This window comes from Serinus canaria, chromosome 22 (assembly GCF_022539315.1).
Source record: "Serinus canaria isolate serCan28SL12 chromosome 22, serCan2020, whole genome shotgun sequence".
NCBI classification, from domain to species: domain Eukaryota; kingdom Metazoa; phylum Chordata; class Aves; order Passeriformes; family Fringillidae; genus Serinus; species Serinus canaria.
In genome coordinates, this window is record NC_066335.1 from 1,666,147 (window position 1) to 1,683,364 (window position 17,218).

The 17,218-nt window shown below is 55.5% G+C and overlaps 3 protein-coding genes across 6 annotated transcripts in view; 2 read left to right on the forward strand and 1 right to left on the reverse strand.

Moving 5' to 3' along the window:
- Nucleotides 1-2,231, forward strand: part of ANK1 (ankyrin 1) — a 38,965-nt gene extending 36,734 nt beyond the window's left edge. For all 3 annotated transcript variants that reach the window (XM_050982809.1, XM_050982810.1, XM_018922669.3), the window contains one exon: nucleotides 6-2,231. In XM_050982809.1, the coding sequence (XP_050838766.1) occupies nucleotides 6-32 (27 nt within the window). In that variant the 3' untranslated portion in view covers nucleotides 33-2,231. The remainder of the gene's footprint in view (nucleotides 1-5) is intronic.
- Nucleotides 2,232-2,870: 639 nt separating this feature from the next.
- Nucleotides 2,871-5,202, forward strand: NKX6-3 (NK6 homeobox 3). Its single transcript, XM_009097677.4, has 3 exons — nucleotides 2,871-3,489; nucleotides 4,507-4,676; nucleotides 4,753-5,202. Exons 1-3 carry the CDS (start codon nucleotides 3,108-3,110, stop codon nucleotides 4,981-4,983), a joined length of 783 nt encoding a protein of 260 aa, XP_009095925.2. The 5' UTR covers nucleotides 2,871-3,107; the 3' UTR covers nucleotides 4,984-5,202.
- Nucleotides 5,203-8,856: 3,654 nt separating this feature from the next.
- GPAT4 (glycerol-3-phosphate acyltransferase 4) lies at nucleotides 8,857-16,734 on the reverse strand. 2 transcript variants are annotated; one of them, XM_050982817.1, is made up of 13 exons: nucleotides 16,250-16,734; nucleotides 15,534-16,160; nucleotides 13,052-13,121; nucleotides 12,436-12,733; nucleotides 12,278-12,352; nucleotides 11,753-11,842; nucleotides 11,546-11,639; nucleotides 10,996-11,111; nucleotides 10,706-10,761; nucleotides 10,294-10,379; nucleotides 9,952-10,080; nucleotides 9,796-9,875; nucleotides 8,857-9,239 (listed from the first exon to the last, which is right to left on the reverse strand). In XM_050982817.1, the coding sequence occupies exons 2-13, from the start codon at nucleotides 15,696-15,698 to the stop codon at nucleotides 9,131-9,133; spliced, it is 1,368 nt and encodes a 455-aa protein (XP_050838774.1). In that variant the 5' UTR covers nucleotides 15,699-16,160; nucleotides 16,250-16,734; the 3' UTR covers nucleotides 8,857-9,130. The 2 variants fall into 2 exon arrangements, with proteins under 2 accessions (XP_050838774.1, XP_050838773.1); XM_050982816.1 differs by having other exon boundaries at nucleotides 15,534-16,734.
- Nucleotides 16,735-17,218: the final 484 nt, after the last annotated feature.

The following is a 17,218-nucleotide window of genomic DNA, read 5'->3' on the forward strand; positions in this document are numbered from 1 at the left end:
CCCAGGATCGCACCTCAACACCAAACCACTGAACTTCACACACGTTCTGACACATACCTGAGAAGAGAGGAGAGGAGAGCAGAGAGTGGAGGGGAGCAGGGCTGGCTGTACATGTTTCTATAGGCTAATGGCATGATTCCTGTATGAGATATACTTACCGTCCTATCCGCATGACTGACTGACTGCAAGACGCATGAGCTACAGTACTTCAAACAGATGAGGGGCCTCCATCCTTGCCCCGCTGCTGCCAGGAGCCCAGAGACAGCACCACACACCAGGGGCATGCTCTCAGCTCCTTGGGGAGGCAAGAGCTGGAGCAGAAGAAAAGGAGAGGGAAGGAGATTGCACCTCCGTGTGATCGCGTGTGTAGATGCATCCCCAGGTGTGAGCTCCAGCTGCAGGAGGAAAGCTGGGGCAGCATGGCACTGCTCACCGTGGAAGGAGAGGTGCTTGGCCCCCCCTGCAAATGCCTGTGCTGCCTCTGCTGGACTTGCTTCTCATCCCTCCCTGTGAGTGTTGGGTTTTGGGGAGGGCAGCAGTGGCCGGAGGGGGCGAGGGGAGGCTGCAGGGAGCGCAGCTGCCCTGGGCAGAGGGACTGGTGCAGGGCTGCCCTTCCTCTCCCCAGCACGTGCAAAGTCTCCCATCAGGGCAGAGCACTGAGCTCGTTGCTTATGTTGAAAGTGTAAACTGTACAGCAATCAGCCTTGTGTATATGAACCAATAAATACTATGCAAACCCCTAGGGACACTCTAGCAGTATGTACAAAGCACTGACAGCTCTGCTCTCATATACCTCTTCAGGCTGCAGGATGGGCAAAGCCTTTGGGATATGTGAGCAGCTCTGGTGAACGGAGCAGGATGGCTATAGGAGAGAGAGGGCAGCAGCCTACCCCTGTCCTGTGCCCCTCTGCCTGAGCCTGGCCCCTTCCTGGCCTGAAGAGGGGGGGCTAGAGGTGCAGTCCCACGGTCCAGCCCCAGTTTGTGTTGGCTCCAGCTGGGTTGAAGCTGTAGGCCTGCGCTGAGGTGCTTGGGGCCCAGGGAGGATGTGCAGTGAGAGAGAGCAGGAGGTGCTTGTGCCACGACGTGGGGTTGTGCCTAGCTCTACTCAGCACAATATCTGCTCAGGAGATGAGCCAGGAGCTAGCAATAGCCAGCAGCCGTGCAATACGCACCCCAGGCAAGGGCTTTGCAGGGACCCTGGCCTCCCTGCAAGGGGGGTTAACAGCCCTGGATACTGACTCTCCCGGGACCAAACCCAGAGCCACGGGAGCTGCTGCTGCCCCGGTGGCTGCATTTTCTCCAGGTGGAATCTGCCTGAGCCCTGGGGGCTGGGGCAGCCTCCAGGCTGCTCTAGCAGGAGAGCCGTGCTGGGCAGAGCTGCCCAGGCAGCTCAGAGCTGGGCAGGACATTGACCCTGTTGTAATACTTGACCCCAGGAGAGCAGGGAGAAGGTAGTGGCACTTGGTCCCAGGTCCCTGACCCTGTCCTTCACCCAGCTGATGTGGGGACCTGACCTTTGTAGCACAGTGATGTGGGGACCCCCTGGTCTTTCTCCTGGAGGCGGCCACGGCCCTGCTTTGCAGAGTCTGAGTTTGTTCTCTGTGGCCAGGCGCAGAACAAGCGCCCCTCCAGCTTCAGGCTGTGTGCTGGTGGCCTTGGCAGGGCAGCCCTGCCTTTCAGTGGGTGCACATCTGCTGGGAGAGCCCCTGGCTGCCCTGCAGCCAAGAAGAAGCCTCGCTGCAGCGAAGCGACTGACCCAGCTTAGCCTCGGAGAGCAAAGCAGCCCCTTCCCCGCCCCAAAGTTGAGCCATAGAGGCACAGACTCTCCATCCATCACCCTTGCTGCGTACAATAACCTCCCTAGACCCACCGCAACAGCTGACTCCGTAGCATCACCCTAGAGTTGTGTGTGGGTCCAGTGCTTTGGCCTTGTGTATGCCGTAGGGAATGTGCTGTGCTGCAACCGTGCCAGGCACCTGCAGTGACATTGCTTCGCGCTCAGATTGCTTGTAGGGCTGGTAGGGGGAGGCTGCACCCGACATTGAGCCTAGAGAATGCTGCAGTCTGCACACTAGAAGCTTTTTAGAAGTTTTAAAAATTACTTTTATTTTCTTTTTTTAATTGTTATGGAAACAAGCCTTTTGGATCTCCCTGTCTTAGGCCCTGATGTATAGATCATTTCCCTGTACACCAGCTATCAGAATATGAATTAATAAATAAATCAACACAAACAGTGTCTCGTCTATGCTTTTCCAAAGGTGGGGAAGACGGAGAGCCCGGGGCCGGGTCCCCTCTTGCCGAGTGGGCGGGGGCGGCCGTGTTTCTGTCGCTCCTGGAGCAGCGGAAGGGAGCAAGAACACCCTAGGGGCTGCGGCGCCCTCTCCGGGGGTGGGCGAGGGGGGAAGCGTCCGTGCCACCACTGCGGGGGCTGGCCCGGGGGCTGCGGCGCTACTGAGACCCCACCGGAGGGCACCGGCCCGACCGGCGCTGTCCAACGTCCGCGCCGCCCCGTATCCCACCCATCCTCGTGTCCTGTCATGTCGTGTCCCATGCCATCCCATGCCATCCCATCCCATGCCATCCCATGCCATGCCATCCCATCCCATCCCATCCCATCCCATCCCATCCCATCCCATCCCATCCCATCCCATCCCATCCCATCCCATCCCATCCCATCCCATCCCATCCCATCCCGTTCCCGTGTCCCGTGTCCCGTGTCCCGTGTCCCGTGTCCCGTGTCCCGTGTCCCGTCCCCGCCGCCGCCGCCGCCGTTCAAAGCGCAATTTGTCTGGGCCGGACCAATCACGCGCTGCCGCCGAGGCCTGGCCAATGGGCGCGCCGCCCGCAGCCTCGCGGCCAATGGGAGCGCGTTATTCTAATGACCCCGTCTTTATCAGAGAAATGTTGGCGCTGCCCGAGCCCAAGTTGAGGGTCCGGGGCCGGAGCCCCCCGAGGTCACCGGGCGCTTCCCGGGCTGCCCGGGCCCCGCCGGGACCCCAGTGCCAGCCAGGACTCCGGGGCTCTGCAGCCCCCCAGGCCGGCGGTAATGGGCCAGCCGTCGCACCTCCGGGGTTGCGGGCTCTGAGGGCCGCCTCGGTGCTGGAGCCATGGATGCCAACCTGCCGGGCACCTTTCTGCTCAACGGCCCCTCGCTGGGCCCCTTCCCCGAGGCCAAGGCGCCCGTTTGCCAGTATTCAGTGCAGAGCTCCTTCTACAAGCTGGGACCCCCCGGGCTGGGTGCCCAGCTGGCTGCTGGCACCCCCCACGGCATCTCCGACATCCTCGGCCGGCCCGCGGCGGCACCCAACAGCAGCCTCCTCCCTGGCTACCCCCACGCGGGCGGATTTAACGGACTGAGCTCTCCGGGCGTCTATTACGGGCCCCAGGTGGGCGCCCTCCCCAAGGCTGGTGGCGAGTACCTGCCGCGGGGCCGGAGCTGCTGGGCGGAGGCGGCCCCGGAGTGGCGGGGCGGCCGGCAGTGCGGCGGCCGTAAGTACGGGGGGCTCGGAGCGGCTGCGGGCCGGGTGGGTGCGTGGGTGCCGCAGGGGACGGGCACCGTGCTGATGCCGACGAACCGCAGCAGGGCACCTTGCGGAGCATTAGGGCAAGGGCTTGGGCCAGGCTGCGTCTTTTCCATTGCCCTGCACGAGGTTGGCCAGCAGGCTCGCCCAGGACAGTGGGAAGGAGCTCAGTGCCGGAGCTGCTGGACCTCAAATGGTCACAGAACTTTTTTGCTCAAGGGCTGGGGCAGCTCTAGTGACAAATAGTAATTCTTTGCCCCCAGGCAGCCGCAGCTGGCAAGGACAGGCAGAGCCCTCTGGCTCACAAAATCTTGCTGGCGGTCAGTGCCTGGGTAGTTCATGACAGAGACAGGTAGGACAGCCAGCCCCGGAGCCCCAGGCTGGCAGCACTGCCTTCCTGGTGGAGAGCTGGCAGGGGAATTGCAGAGCATGTTGCTGCTGTCCCAGAGGGTAGGTGGGATGGGTGCACCTGCTGTCCCGTGGGAAGCCTCAGGAGGCTGCATGCAGCTTTTCAGAACCTGCAGCTCTGGTCGCCTTCGCCCCTTTGCAGGTGATGATTTTGGAGCAGATGGATTAGGCAGTTTGGCCATCTACTCCTGGCGCGGCTACGAGCCAATGACCAGCTATATCTGTCTTCTGTCCTCCATCCTGCAAGGTGTGAGACATGGGGGCACACTGCTGCAGGGCTCTGGGGTCAAGCCCTGTTGATAGAGACCCTTACCCTCTCAGCACAAGCACTTAGCACTGTCCTTGACCAGGAGGTGCCTATCCCAGCTCTTGCTCTCTCTGCCCACTGGGACCTCCACAGTGGGCAGCTCAGCCCTCCTGGGACGGGGCTGAAGCAGGAATAAAGTTTTAATTTGGAGAGGAGCAGGTGTGGAGGGACTCTTTGGTCACTGAGTGCTGGTGAGTGCATACAAAGGGAGAGCTGTCCAGAGTTGTGGGCTGCCCAGAGCTCACCCACTTCTCCCTTCCTCTCCTGTAGCCCCAGCTCACTTGGCTGACAGCATCCACAAGAAGAAGCACACGCGCCCAACCTTCACAGGACACCAGATCTTTGCTCTGGAGAAGACGTTTGAGCAGACCAAGTACCTGGCAGGTCCGGAGAGAGCACGGCTGGCCTATTCTCTGGGCATGACTGAGTCTCAGGTGAAGGTGAGTATGGCTTCCTGTGTGGCATGGGGTGCGCAGCGTGCTGGCTGCTAACTGAGCTGGGCCCGTGGGGCACCAGGTCTGGTTCCAGAACCGACGGACCAAATGGAGGAAGAAGAGTGCCCTGGAGCCCTCCTCATCCTCACAGCGGGCGGGGGGCTCTGGCGGAGAGCGGGCGGCCTCCGAGACCGAGGACGATGAGTACAACAAACCCCTGGACCCAGACTCGGATGACGAGAAGATCCGGCTGCTGCTGAGGAAGCACCGTGCAGCCTTCTCCATGCTGGGCTTGGGCACGCACAGCGGCTGAGCACGGGCACAGCCTGGCCCTCTGACCCCCCTGCCTGGCTGCTGGGATGGGCTGGCTGGCAGCTGCGTGGGGAGCACGGCTCACAGGGATGGGAGCAGCACGCGTGGTAGTGTCAGGTGCAGCTGTGCCGTCCTGCACGGCTTTTATTGATGAAATAAAGGTCCCAGTCAAGTCCCAGCACTTGTTTCGTGGGCATGTGGTCCAGGGTGGCTTTGTGAGGCTGGGCTAGAGAAGGGTTGGGGATAGGATGGATGGGGCAGGGTCTGCATGCCAGGCAGGGAGGTGCTGCCTGTGGGACAGGGAGTGCCCACAGAAGCAGGAGAGCCCTGGAGATTTTCCCAGGGTTTTCTCTGGTTTGGGTGTGTACCAGCAGCAAGAGCTGCTGGTTCAAAAGTCACTCACTGGGGCCTCTTGTTGGAAGCTCTTAGCAGCAAATAAATATCATTTATCTTAACAGTGTGAGTGAGAGCCCATTCACCTGTCGGGGCTGCAGGATTGATGGGGCATCAATAGCCCCAGTGTGTTTGCCTGCCAACCTGTTGGGTCCCCCCCTGCTCTGTGCTGCACCCCTGTGCAATGGGGGCTGCACTTGCAGATGTGCGTGCACCTAGGTCTGCACACCCCCTGTTCTGGCTCCCCGTGGCTCACCAGTGGCATGCCAGCTGTGGGTGCCAGCTGTCCTTACCTGCTCAGGACACCAAAGGAGCTCCAGCCGGCACAGATGCAGCGCTGAAGGCTGGGCAAGCTTGGCAGTTGTTCAGCCAAGAGCCAGCTAAGTGCCAGCCAGGTGTGAGCAAACACGTGGGCTGTGTCTTGGAAGGAAATCGATAGCAGATAAGGCGCTGCCGGCCCATCAGGCACTGATTAGCAGCGTGGCAGAGGCACGGAAGGGGTCGGAGTGGGGCTGGGGAAGGGCTGCCCCTCCCTGCGGCTGCAGGCAGCACCTGCAATGTGGCCGAGCCCACGCTTGGGCCAGCTGGAGCTCCTGAGTCCCTGGGACCTTCCAGTGGCCTGAGCAGCAGCCTTGTGTGGGGCTGCAGCTCATTGCTGTACAACCTGCCAAGGCTCACGCTTGGCTTTTTAAAGCCCTCTTCAATCTCTCACTGGGCTCTGGGCACTTTCCAAGGAGACCTGAGTGCTCAGTGCCACTTTTCCAGAGCTTAGGGTTCTGCTGTCCCTGCACAGGTCCCTGCCCAGCCCCTGCAGTGAGCATGGGGCTTGTAATGCTCCCCCTCAGCCCTGCAGCCCCTCCACTGCCTCCGTGGGCCGGGTGCTGGGCCAGGACAGAGCTGATGGAGCCTTTGCAAGGACGTGGGATGGCAGGGAGCTCCCCTGGGAGCATGGTGGCAGTGCCACCAGGAAAAGACACATCACTGCCTGTGGACAGAGCCAGCACTCAGCAGGAGCAGGTTCCACATGGTGGGAGAAGTGAGGGGCTGCTGGTGGGATATTTTTTTAACATTTTCTAAGCTGCCCAGCTTGGCTGACAATTTTTAATGTACTAACTGCCTGGTCCAGTGAGCTGATTAATTGGTGCTGTGGAGATCAATACAAAACAGAAAATTAAAACAATTTTAAAGTGATTAAGTAGTTTAACACCTGTCTGATGCCACGTCAGGGCTGGGAGACAAATAAAGCAGGTGGCAAAGGGCCTGCTGTAGCCAGGGAGAGTGACAAATGGCTGCTGCAGCCTGGCTGCCCTGTGCATCCCCACATTGAGACAGGACCCCAAACAGTGCTGATCCACATGGGGATCAGCCTGGTGGGCAGGACTGACGCCCCTCTCCTTGCTGTGCTGCCCACCACAGCTCCCACTCTGAGCACTTGCTGCTGCAGCAGAGCAGTGCCCCATCAGTGCTGGGGGCTCAGGAGCAGTCAGCAGCGAGCACCAGCTCTGCCCAGCCCGTGCCTGGTGCCAGGCAGCCTCAGGCTGTGTGGGCAGAGCCAGGAGCCATGGGGGTGCAGCACAGGCAGGCCAGCCTGGCAGGCAGATGGATGGCAGCTCCGCTTCAATTCTGCATCCCTTTTCTCCCAGACAAACCCCGTCAGATTTTCATAAATCAAAGCGCCACACTGTTTAATAAAAATTTATTGACTTACAAGTGATTATTTATCAAAAGGCCATTAATAGCAGCTCCGGGAATGATGTGCTACTGGGTGGTGCGTGGAGACTAATAGCAAATCAATGCCAGCATCCGGGCAGAATGCATATGAGGGCTCCTGGCCCCAGTGGGGTGCACGGCTGCTGCAGCCAGAGCCTGCAGCCCCTACCCCGTGGGCTGCCCAGTGCTCCCCCCCCAGTTATTTATCGCTTACAAATGAAATGATCGATACTTTTAATCTAGAGCTAAATTTATTAACTTTCTCATCGGAGAGAGACATATTGACTGGGGGCATAGGGTGGGAGAGCCAAGGAAAGATGGATGTGTGCCTCCTAACCTGTCCAGCCAGCTCCTTGCCTGCTGTAGTGTCCTGAATGCTGCTGGGGAAGGTCCCCAAGCACGGCAGGGTGGCTGGACAGCCTGCAAAGCTGAGGAAGGCTCTGCAGATCACTGTGGTGTCAGGGACAGGGCAGCCAGCTGCAGGCAGGAGATTTGTGGGCACCTGCAGCTGGATCCAAGTGCCTGAGGACATGGCAAGGAGGTGGAGGAGGCTTGTGGCCTTCAGCAGCACCCAAAGGAAATGTCTGTGCCATCCTCAGAGAGGAGAGCTCTGGGGACACAGCCCTTGGTAGGGCTCAGGAGGGGCTGCTGAATGAGGAGAAGTGAAGGAGAGCCTGGAGACCCTGCCTGGGCAGCAGGGACCAGCAGGCAGCAGTGTCCGTGTCCCCAGCTGCAGCCATCCACGGCACACAGCGAGCACAGCTCTGCCTCAGCAACCCACAACTCACTGTGGCTCCCCCCAGGGCTCCCCAGACCACAGCACAGTGCAGGGCTCTTCATCCAAATGGCCCCTGAGCTGGCAGCCAGAGCAACAAAGTTCCACCAGAGAAATAAAAAAAGTGCAGGAAAATTCAGATTTAAGGCCACTGACACAGAGCAGTGTCCTCACCTGGCATAGCAGATGCCCTTCCCAACAAACAACACTCAAGGTACAAAGGAGGCACTTAGGTAACTGCCTTCTCCAGGGCACTAGGAAATGCAAGCAGGTTTCAGCAGGTAGCAGAGAAACAGCTCTTGCTTGTAAGAGCAGAGAACCCAGTGTATGTGCTCAAGTTGGTAGGAATGTAAGGAAAATGGGAAAGTACATGGGAGAAATGCTCAAATGCAAATTGTTTTACCAAATAATTTACTTGCAGAGCAGAAAGGGGCACCACCTTTCACAAGATTTCAGTTCTTGTGCGTGCATGACAAGGTCAGATGCCACTGTTTCCCTCAGGAGACATTTGAAAAGGGATTTGTTGCCCTAGCCATGAAGTCTTGGGCTCTCCTACACACTCTAGGCTCCCACTGTAGCACGTACAGATTCCTCAAGAGCCCCACCTCCCACTCCAGTGGCACCTGGCACCCCGCAGCCCCAGGGGACAGAGGGAGATTTCCAAGGAGTATGATCCTTGCTGCATCAGGAGCAGTGAAGAGGATGTTGCTCAGACACTGTAGAAGCAACAGTCTGGGTCAAGCTGACAGGAAGGAGGCAAAAGAAAAAGTTTTCTCCTGGAAGTGGATCCGAAAATGGCCTGAGAGACACATTCTGCTCCTAAGGGGTTTATGCCTCACACATGAGTGGGACAGGCTCCTGAGGATTCCCTTGGTTGTCAAGGCAGCCAATTTCAGCACAGCTCACCAGCTGCTGTGTTGTGAGAGACTTGTGACTGACACACATGCACATCCCACCAGTCCTTCCCTGGGGCTGGACACACCAGATGGAAGCACATGACACCATAAGAGTTTCATTTAATACTGCCCCTGCAAGGGGCTTCACTGTAACAGTAACAAGAAGGCATCTTTGCCGTGAGCTGCCAAAGGCCTAAAGACTCCAGGCAGCAATAGTACCTCTGCAAAACCACAGCCAGAGGATGAAAAAGTGAGTCCAAGCAGCTCTGGAGTAGCCCAAGTCCAAAGATTGAGAGTTGCTCCAGACAAGCCCTGGCTGGTGCTGGAGGCAGGGGCTTTGGCCAGCCCCAGTGGCAGTGCTGGAGGCAGCAGACTCAGGAGCGGCTCCGGTCCTCGTGGCTGCCTACAATCATTTTGCTGTAGAGTTTCTGTTGCTCCTCCTTGAACGCATCTTTCACCTTCTCCCTTTTCAGTCCTCCATCCCTGGGGAGAGAGTCATATCAGAGAGGCTGCAGGCAGGCACCATCTTCGTCTGGGACAGCTCAGGGCAAGTCAGAATTCCAGTGAGTGCTGACAGCTGCCCCAGTGCCACATGCTGCCAGGGCACACTGAAGATCTCCTGTCCCCAAAGGGCATCACTTTCTTACCTGGTTCTGCCAGGAGCTGCCCCCATGGCCATGCACTGTGCTTAAAATAGCAACTCTGCCAGAAACATGAGCTACTCCAGTACAGCTACAGGAGACTGCCTGCCTGCCTCCTGAGCTCTGAGACCTCAGTGCCTAGGAAAGCAAGTTCCTAAGCTGAACACACCTTGCTGAGTAGAAACAAGTCAAACCCAGGGCATCCCAGTGCAAAGTACAATCACAGAATGAAGCTCTGATGCCCAGTACACAGAGGAAGCAAAGACTTTGGTCCCTACTACAGAAGGACATTCCTCCAGAGGCCCTAAGCAAGAAACAAATGGAGCTCTACAGCTCATGAGCACACCCCAGGATAAGGAACTCTGGCACCAGGAAGAGAAAAGCCTGCTTGCACTCACCAGAGCAAATCCACAAGGCCCCCCTGCCTGGCAATGGCTGACTTCACTCGATTGGCAAACTGCACTGCGTCCTCTTCAGGCTGTGGCAAAACAAGACTGCTCAGCAGGAGCAAAGGGCCACACAGGAAAGTGATCAGACAGGCTGGTTCACCTTACCTGCCTGGTCATTGGGGGCAAGTACCAGACACTGCAGACAATGGCCCAGCTGGTCATCATCCTGAGGAGGTAGGTCACCATGCCGTATTTGCTGCTGTTCCAAAAGGCATCTCCAAACTGTGGGTCATACTACAAAGGCAGAAGAGTTCAGGGAGGTCAGGCAGGGGCTGCACCCTCTCTGAGGCTCCAACTTCCACCCCAAACTGAGCTAAAGGTCAGCTCTCCCAGAGCACTACATGGAGTGACCTCAGCTTTCCTGTGCCCTCAGACCAGGCAGGACTGGGCTGCCAAGACAGAGATATAGAGGGAGAGACAGACTTGTGCCTTGTTGCCTTGTCATACCTTGATGGCTACAGGGTAAACTGTAGCTCCAATTTCGAAGCTCCCCTTTTTGAACATCATCACAGATGTGTTGTTGATGCATGTTCCTGTAGGAGACAAGCACAATCTTAACTTTCCTCTGCAAGTCAGTTTAGAAGTCTAAGCTACAGGCTTAAGGGCAGAGCAACAGGAACCCAGCAACTCTCCCCAACTCTCCATCCAAGCCCTGCTCTCTGTGTGCACAGAATGGGTCACTGGGACATCGTGTGTGGCTCCTGCATTCTGGGCTTACTCAGCTCTAAAGACAGAATGTGCCTTTTGTCTCAGTGAGGGTCTCAAGCCCTTGGCTATGTAAGAAGGAAAGGGACAGAGATGTGGTGCTATTTTAAGGTGCCTTCTCCACCTGGTGCTTCTCTGGCCTTGTTACACTCACCTTCTGGAAAAATAAGAATGGGCAGCTTGCTTTTGTCCTGGACATGTTCTGTGAGCCTAAACAGAAGAGTCAAAAATTAGCAGAAGGGACAGACACTCTCAGCAGCAATCCTCACAGCACACAATCCGTACCCTGCAGTCACCAGGGACTATCAGGGTGCCAACAACAGGGGCACAATCTCCCAGCACTTAAGAGGCCATGCAGTGTCCTCATCCAAGGGAGGTGGGCAGCCCTCTACCTCCCCAGCCTTCAGACCCAGCCCTGCAGCCAGCTGTCACACACTGTCACACCTTCTGGCGACGAGGTGACGATCTTTGACCTCGGAGCGTTCGAACCAGACATGGGGACAAGCTTTCACCATGGCTCTCTGTATCACACCCATGAGCCCTCCATGGATCTGACCCACCTGAACAGGGCAAGAAGACACAAATTACAAGACCTGGGCACACATGAAAGTCAAGGCTGCACTCAGTTTCACAGCCAAACTTCATCTTCCTGCCCCTACCCTGGAAAGGCTAAGAGGAAAAGTCCCAGGCTTTGATTTCAAAGACAGATACAGCAAATCCCAAGTGCTTTCCCCATGGCAGGAGGTCCAGCTGGGGAAGCACTTTGTTCTTCCAGCAACAGCAAAACCTAGAACTCTCCTTGCAAAGCTGCACCCACAGACCCCTGATGCTCTGAGTTCCTGGCTGAGCTTGCACACCAGACACAGAATCTGACAGTGCCCCACCGTGTCATGCAGGGGCAGTAGTTCTACATGCTCAAAGGACTCTTGCTGCCCACTTCCTGCCCCACAACAAGCTCTGCTGCTCCCTCCATGCAGGCGGCCTGGTACCTTACCATGGCATAGTAGCCATCACTGGCCAGGATGATCACATCAATGGGGGAGGTGTGATTGGCCACACAGATGCCTCCATTTCGGGGTCTGTTTTCTCTAGATGCAAAACAAAGGTAGAGGTGAAGAAAGAGGAAGGAAGCATGAGAGCTATGTAATGCCCAGCATGGAGCACCCCTGGGCAGAGACAGCCTGGAGCAGACAGACCTTACCTGTCGTGGTAGGTGATGATGGCTGTGAGGGCACGCACACAGATCCGGTAGCACATCAGGTGCACGTGTTTGCTCAGGAAGTCCTTACACCTGCAGGCCAGGACAGAGACCATCACTCCCCAGTCCTACAGTACCCCCTCTAACAGTGCCACTCAGCCCAGTGAAATCCAGCCAAGCCTTTACATCTCTCCTATAGGAACACAGCATGTCCTGAGCTTTGCTGTCAGCTTATGATCACTGATTCTTAACTCATGAGAATAAAATTTTGGCCTATGCTCTTTTCTGTTATTACTCCTTTTAGAGGCCAGGTTTGAGCGCTCTGCCCAGGCTTAGTGCTCACATCTAAGCCCCTTGTTGAAAATTAAAGGGTGCCCATTCCTGAGAGACCACAGCTGCCAAAACGACCTGCTGTGCCTGCAGGTGGTAGAAGAGAAAGCTTTGTAGGGAAATTTATAAGGTTATATAAGGTTATTATAAGGTCTCAAACTGCTCCCCCATCTGCTTCTCCCTCAAAGAAGCACTCACCTTCCATTTGGCAAATATCCCACCACTGTGGTACCAGTCACCAACAAGCTGATGCCAGTAAACGCCAGGGCTATCCTGCAGAAAGAGTGAAACTACATGCTAAAAAAAACAGGCCACCAGCACCTTCTTGGCAGGCAGGTGTGAGGAGCAGGACTCACCTGAGGGGCAGAAGGAAGCAGTAGCGGATGAGCACACCGAGTCCCCAGAGCACAGTGAGGCGCAGGCTGATGTACTGGAAGTTGTAGTTGGTCCTGCTGAGCAGGTTCCAGGACTCCAGCTCTTCAGCTGAGAATCTCTTGGTCACTTCATCATCCATGATGGTCTCGATGCCTTTGCGGCAGAAATAGAAGATATCTGAGAGCTCAAACTCAGGGGTGTCCAGGGCTTTGCCGCTGCCACTCCGGCGCATCTCCTTGATCTCCTCCTCCAGTGATGTTGGCTCCTTTGCAATGATACCTGCACACCACAGGCAGCTCTGAGCAAACTGGGACTTGCCCACTCACACAGAGACAAAAGCCAAGGCCCTTCCTCACTCACCCTCCTCAGGGTCCCTTCCTTTCTCCAGTCCAGACAGGAATAAACCTTCCCACTATCTAGAAATGAAGCACTCCCAGGGCGCTTCCCTGCCCTCCCTCATGCAACAGAGCTCTCTAGAACTCCCTCCCACATGGAAAAGACTTCCCAGCAGACCTCAGCTGCTCAGAGACACCACATTTACCCCACCTCCCCACAAGAATTTTGAACTCCATGTACCCATGCAGAGCAGGATCTCACCATTGACATAGGGCTTGTACAAGGGATGGTTCTTCTCCTTGGCACCACGCTCTATTCTCAGTGTTGCCCACTGCAAGACAGACAGGACAACCAAGATTGGCAAGGCTTTAACTCCACACTACTGCCCATTTTAGAGCTGACTTTCAGGGAGGACCACAGTGCAGGGGAGAAGATGGGGCTGAAAGAGGCTTGCATACAGAACAGAAAGAGGGAGTGCCAGAGGGAAGAAGAGTGCTCAGTGGTGAGATGGCACAGCAAGGTTTTCTGCAGTTTCTGTGAGCTCTCAGCTCTTGCTGCACCTTGCATGTGGCTGCCACTGCACAGCTTCTGGCTGAGCTGTGCAACCTGCTGGGGTGTCTGCACCACAGTGTAGGAAGCTGGTCAGGGGACCAGTGCTACTCTTCAACCCTTGTTTCCTCCCAGAGGAAGGAAGCAGAGACTGTGTTTTCAGGTTGCTGCTGACACATCAGGCTGATGATGGGATGGGATCCTTCCCCCTCTGATTCAGCTGATGGCTGCTGCTGCTTCTCAGCTCAGCAATCTGCCCAAAACAGCAGCAGCAAGCACCCTCAGACAGCTGGTTGCCAAATCCTGTGCCAGGACTACTTGTTCTATCAGCTAATTTTCAAGGGCACCAACACAAACTGCAGGCTGTATTTCTGAGCAGTTTTCCTGCCTGCCCTCCAAATAACCTTCACAGCCTGTAATTCATACAGGTCTGGAAGGACAAGCTTCTGAAGAAGAAGGACTTGTGTACAACGTGCTTCTCTGTGAAGAGGGGAAGTTGCTGTGATCTCTGGTATCCCAATCTCAGCCCATACCAGCAGCAGATCAGGAGGCAGCAATGAGGGAATGCTAATTGCATACAGAGCATCCTGCTCACCTTGCAGCGGCCTCTGCCAGCAGCCACAACTCCAGCAATGCACAAGATTGCCTAAAAGCTGCCATCCCAGAAGTCAGGAGAGGAGCTCTGACCTCACAGGAGCTAAGCAGCCTATGGAGAAGGCAGTGCTTGCAAGGCCAGCACATCCCCATCCTGACTGTGGCAGCAGCAAACCCAACCTCACAGCTCAGGATGTGTCCCACAAGCTTCCAGACTCTGCCACACTCCCATGTGCTGCCCCTCTGGGTTCCCAACATTGGCTCTGAGTGCTGGGAAAGTATTTTGAGTTAATAATAGCCCTCCAAAATACAATTCTGAATGGCCAAACTTAATGAGTGAATTTTCCACCAACTCAGTGACCAGTTGTGCATGAGTGCTCCTCTATCCTACCACTAAGACCCTTCTATTAAAGCTGAAATAGACTTCCCAGTCTTTTCAGAAAAATACTTTCAAACATCAATATAGGTGGTGAGAGTAAATGTTCCTGAATTGAAGGAAGAGGGGAAAAAAAGGAAAACTTTGTGAAAAGTTCCATTTAAAACTTTTTTTTCTGCCCGCTTCAGTCAGTAAATTTGTAGTCAGGTCTTTCAATATCTGTGTTAATTAAGCCCCTCACAAAGCCCACGGTCTTCCCATTTACACCTCAGGCTTTTGGGAGGACTCAAGAGTTTAAAGAGCTGAACACTGTGAGCTCCAGGGCTGTCTTCCCAAGCCAGCCAGTACAGGGATACTCTGGGGACAATCAGCCCTGTTCCAACAGCAGTACCACACATCCTTTAGCAGCATGAACTCCACATTTAAGAGCCTAAAACCTCCCTAGCAAACACTTTGCCTTTCACCTGGGCTGCCAAGGTAGGGCGGTATAGGCTTTACCTACTACTCCTAGTAGATAAAAAATTCTGGTCTGGTCAGGAACTTGCTTCAAGAGGTGTTGGCTCAGAGACAGCCCATAAAATTAGTCCACCAAAGGCAGGCAAGGGAACAGCATGACAACAAGCTGGAAAATTCCACTTGGCCTCTCTGTGCCAAGAGGGTGGGCAAGGGCTGCTGGTTGTCCTCCAAGGCAGTAGGTCCAGACACAGCTCAGTAGGTGACACTCCAGGACAGAAGCACATTGAGAGCTCTGGGTTCTGGCCACAGACCACTCAGGGCTTGCAGCACAAATGTCCTGCCTTACCTCCTCTGCTCCTGCTTTGTCCAAATGTGTCCTGGAGAGGAACAACCCGCTGGCTGCAGCCTGGTCCCTCCCCATCACACCTGACATCACTGCAGCAGCACCCTGCCCTGCCTGGGACACCAACCCCTCCAAGCTCCCCCTCAGATCCTGCTGCACTCCTGCTGACTGTAAAGCCTTGTCAGACTATTGCTTTACTTGAAGACTTACTAGAGTAATTACAGGGAAAAAACAGCCCACAAACAGAGGTCTCATAAACAGCATTTGGCTGAAATGAGCCAAAGAGGTAAATTGGCAGCAGCACGAAATCCACAGCCCTATCTTCCATTCTAGTCACCCAAAATCCCCTCCTGAGGCAAAAGTCTCTCTTCCATGCTTGGACAAACCTCTGCAAACACAGAGAGCACTCTGAAAACATGACTTACCTGAAAAATCTTTAATAAAGTTTTCATGTAAACCTTGCGGATGCCAAAGGAGACTCCAAAAATTGCTGGCACGATGATGAAAACCAGAAGCAGAGTGAAGAGGACAGTTATGGAAATCCCCAAGAGATTAACCACTAGGCTGTCAAAGGGGAGCAGGAGGAACATGGTGAAGGGCCCAGGCAAGGCTGGTGCCCTGCAGCCAGACAGAAGGGCTGCTCGCAGCAATGAACCAGTCCTCCTGTTACTCAGCAGCAGTCTCACACATGCACCGAGTCTGCAGCGTGCTCAGAGACCCCATTCCAAAGTTCACATCCTTTCGGGGCTCTGAGAGAGGGAATGCAACAGGATCAGAGAGAGCACTTGGGAAAACAAGCCAAGAGTCTGCCAGGAGCTCAGGTGAGTTCAGACGATGCAGGCCAAAGAGCTCAGAGCAGACGGTGCACACACACGGCTTTGTCCACAGGCAGGGCAGCAACACAAGTGCAGGAACAGATCCTCTCCCAGGCTGCCACTGAGCAAGTCCTGCTGCGGGGCAGCTTGTGGAGAACCTGGCAGCAAAATCCCCTCCTGGCTGCTGAGAGCATGCAGTGTCTCTTCAGAGGGACAAGGTGGAGTCCATCCCTGAGCCTGCATTGGAGGAGATCGAGGGAGTTGGCACTCACAGGAGCCTACCGTATGTGGAGCTATTATTGTTCTGGCCACGAGGGCATGCGCACCAGCACGGGTCCTCGCATGACGCCTGGAACAAGTTCAGTTCTGGAGGCCCCTGGCATCCACTCACGCTGAAGGGTCATTACAGACACCAATGAAAGCTTGTGCTCCTGGAAAGCTTTCAAACAGCAAGATGGCTTCTTGGCAGATGTGGCACTCACATGTCCACAGCAGCAGAGGAGGACAGCAACTGGAGTCAGCAGATCGGAGAGATGTCAACGCAGAGAGCGTGGCAGAGGCCAGAGACAGTGGACTCTGAAACCTGGAAGGCAGTACTTGGGCTGAGGTCACAGCATTCACAGCAGCTCCCGAGACAGCAAGACTGAGACTCTAAATCAGCAACTCTGATATTCTAGCTACTGCCTGTCACTGTCACAGCCTTGGGAATCACCTCCTGCTGCCATTCATCCTGTATTTTCATACCATGCACACCTCAGATGGAGCACACTCATCCAGAATCATGCCTATGGCACAGGATGCTGCAGTCAGGTCTCAAGTACAGGAAAGGAGTGACAGAAAACCCTTCCTCATGACAAAGACCTTATCATGTCTCTCATGAGGCATCCGAGAGAACTGAGGAAGCCAGGTACCCAGATTCCTGGGTAGGCATCACTTCCTCTGCTCTTGTACGTCTCACCCCAGTGACAAAGGGCAGATTTACAAACAGCTCAGGACAGGAAGTTAGCCTAAGGGGAGAATCACTGCTGATGATTAGTCAAAGAAGAACTTGTTGGGGCACAGGGACCAGTCAAAGGTCACACACCCACAGGGCCAACGCTGGCTTATGATAAAAAATGAGTCTGCTTGGGGGAGCCTGCCCTCTGGACAACACCTTCACAAGGTTATAGAGTCTCAGCCTGAGGATGGGATTTAACAGGTACCTGCCAAGCACACAGGGCAAAGGAGAGTCTGTAAAGATCCTTTATCCCCTGTACACTGTGTTCCAGCTGCTGGTTAAACACTGCTGTACGAGT

Excerpts from the sequence above, each read along its gene's own strand:
- GPAT4 (XM_050982817.1), bottom strand. The coding sequence starts at position 15,698 with ATGTTCCTCCTGCTCCCCTTTGACAGCCTAGTGGTTAATCTCTTGGGG. Across the intron at positions 12,734-13,051 it reads GTACAAGCCCTATGTCAATG|GTATCATTGCAAAGGAGCCA; the intron begins GTGAGATCCTGC and ends TGTGGTGTGCAG. Across the intron at positions 11,843-12,277 it reads GGATATTTGCCAAATGGAAG|GTGTAAGGACTTCCTGAGCA; the intron begins GTGAGTGCTTCT and ends CCTGGCCTGCAG.
- NKX6-3 (XM_009097677.4), top strand. The coding sequence starts at position 3,108 with ATGGATGCCAACCTGCCGGGCACCTTTCTGCTCAACGGCCCCTCGCTG. Across the intron at positions 3,490-4,506 it reads CGGCCGGCAGTGCGGCGGCC|CCCCAGCTCACTTGGCTGAC; the intron begins GTAAGTACGGGG and ends CCTCTCCTGTAG. Across the intron at positions 4,677-4,752 it reads TGACTGAGTCTCAGGTGAAG|GTCTGGTTCCAGAACCGACG; the intron begins GTGAGTATGGCT and ends GTGGGGCACCAG.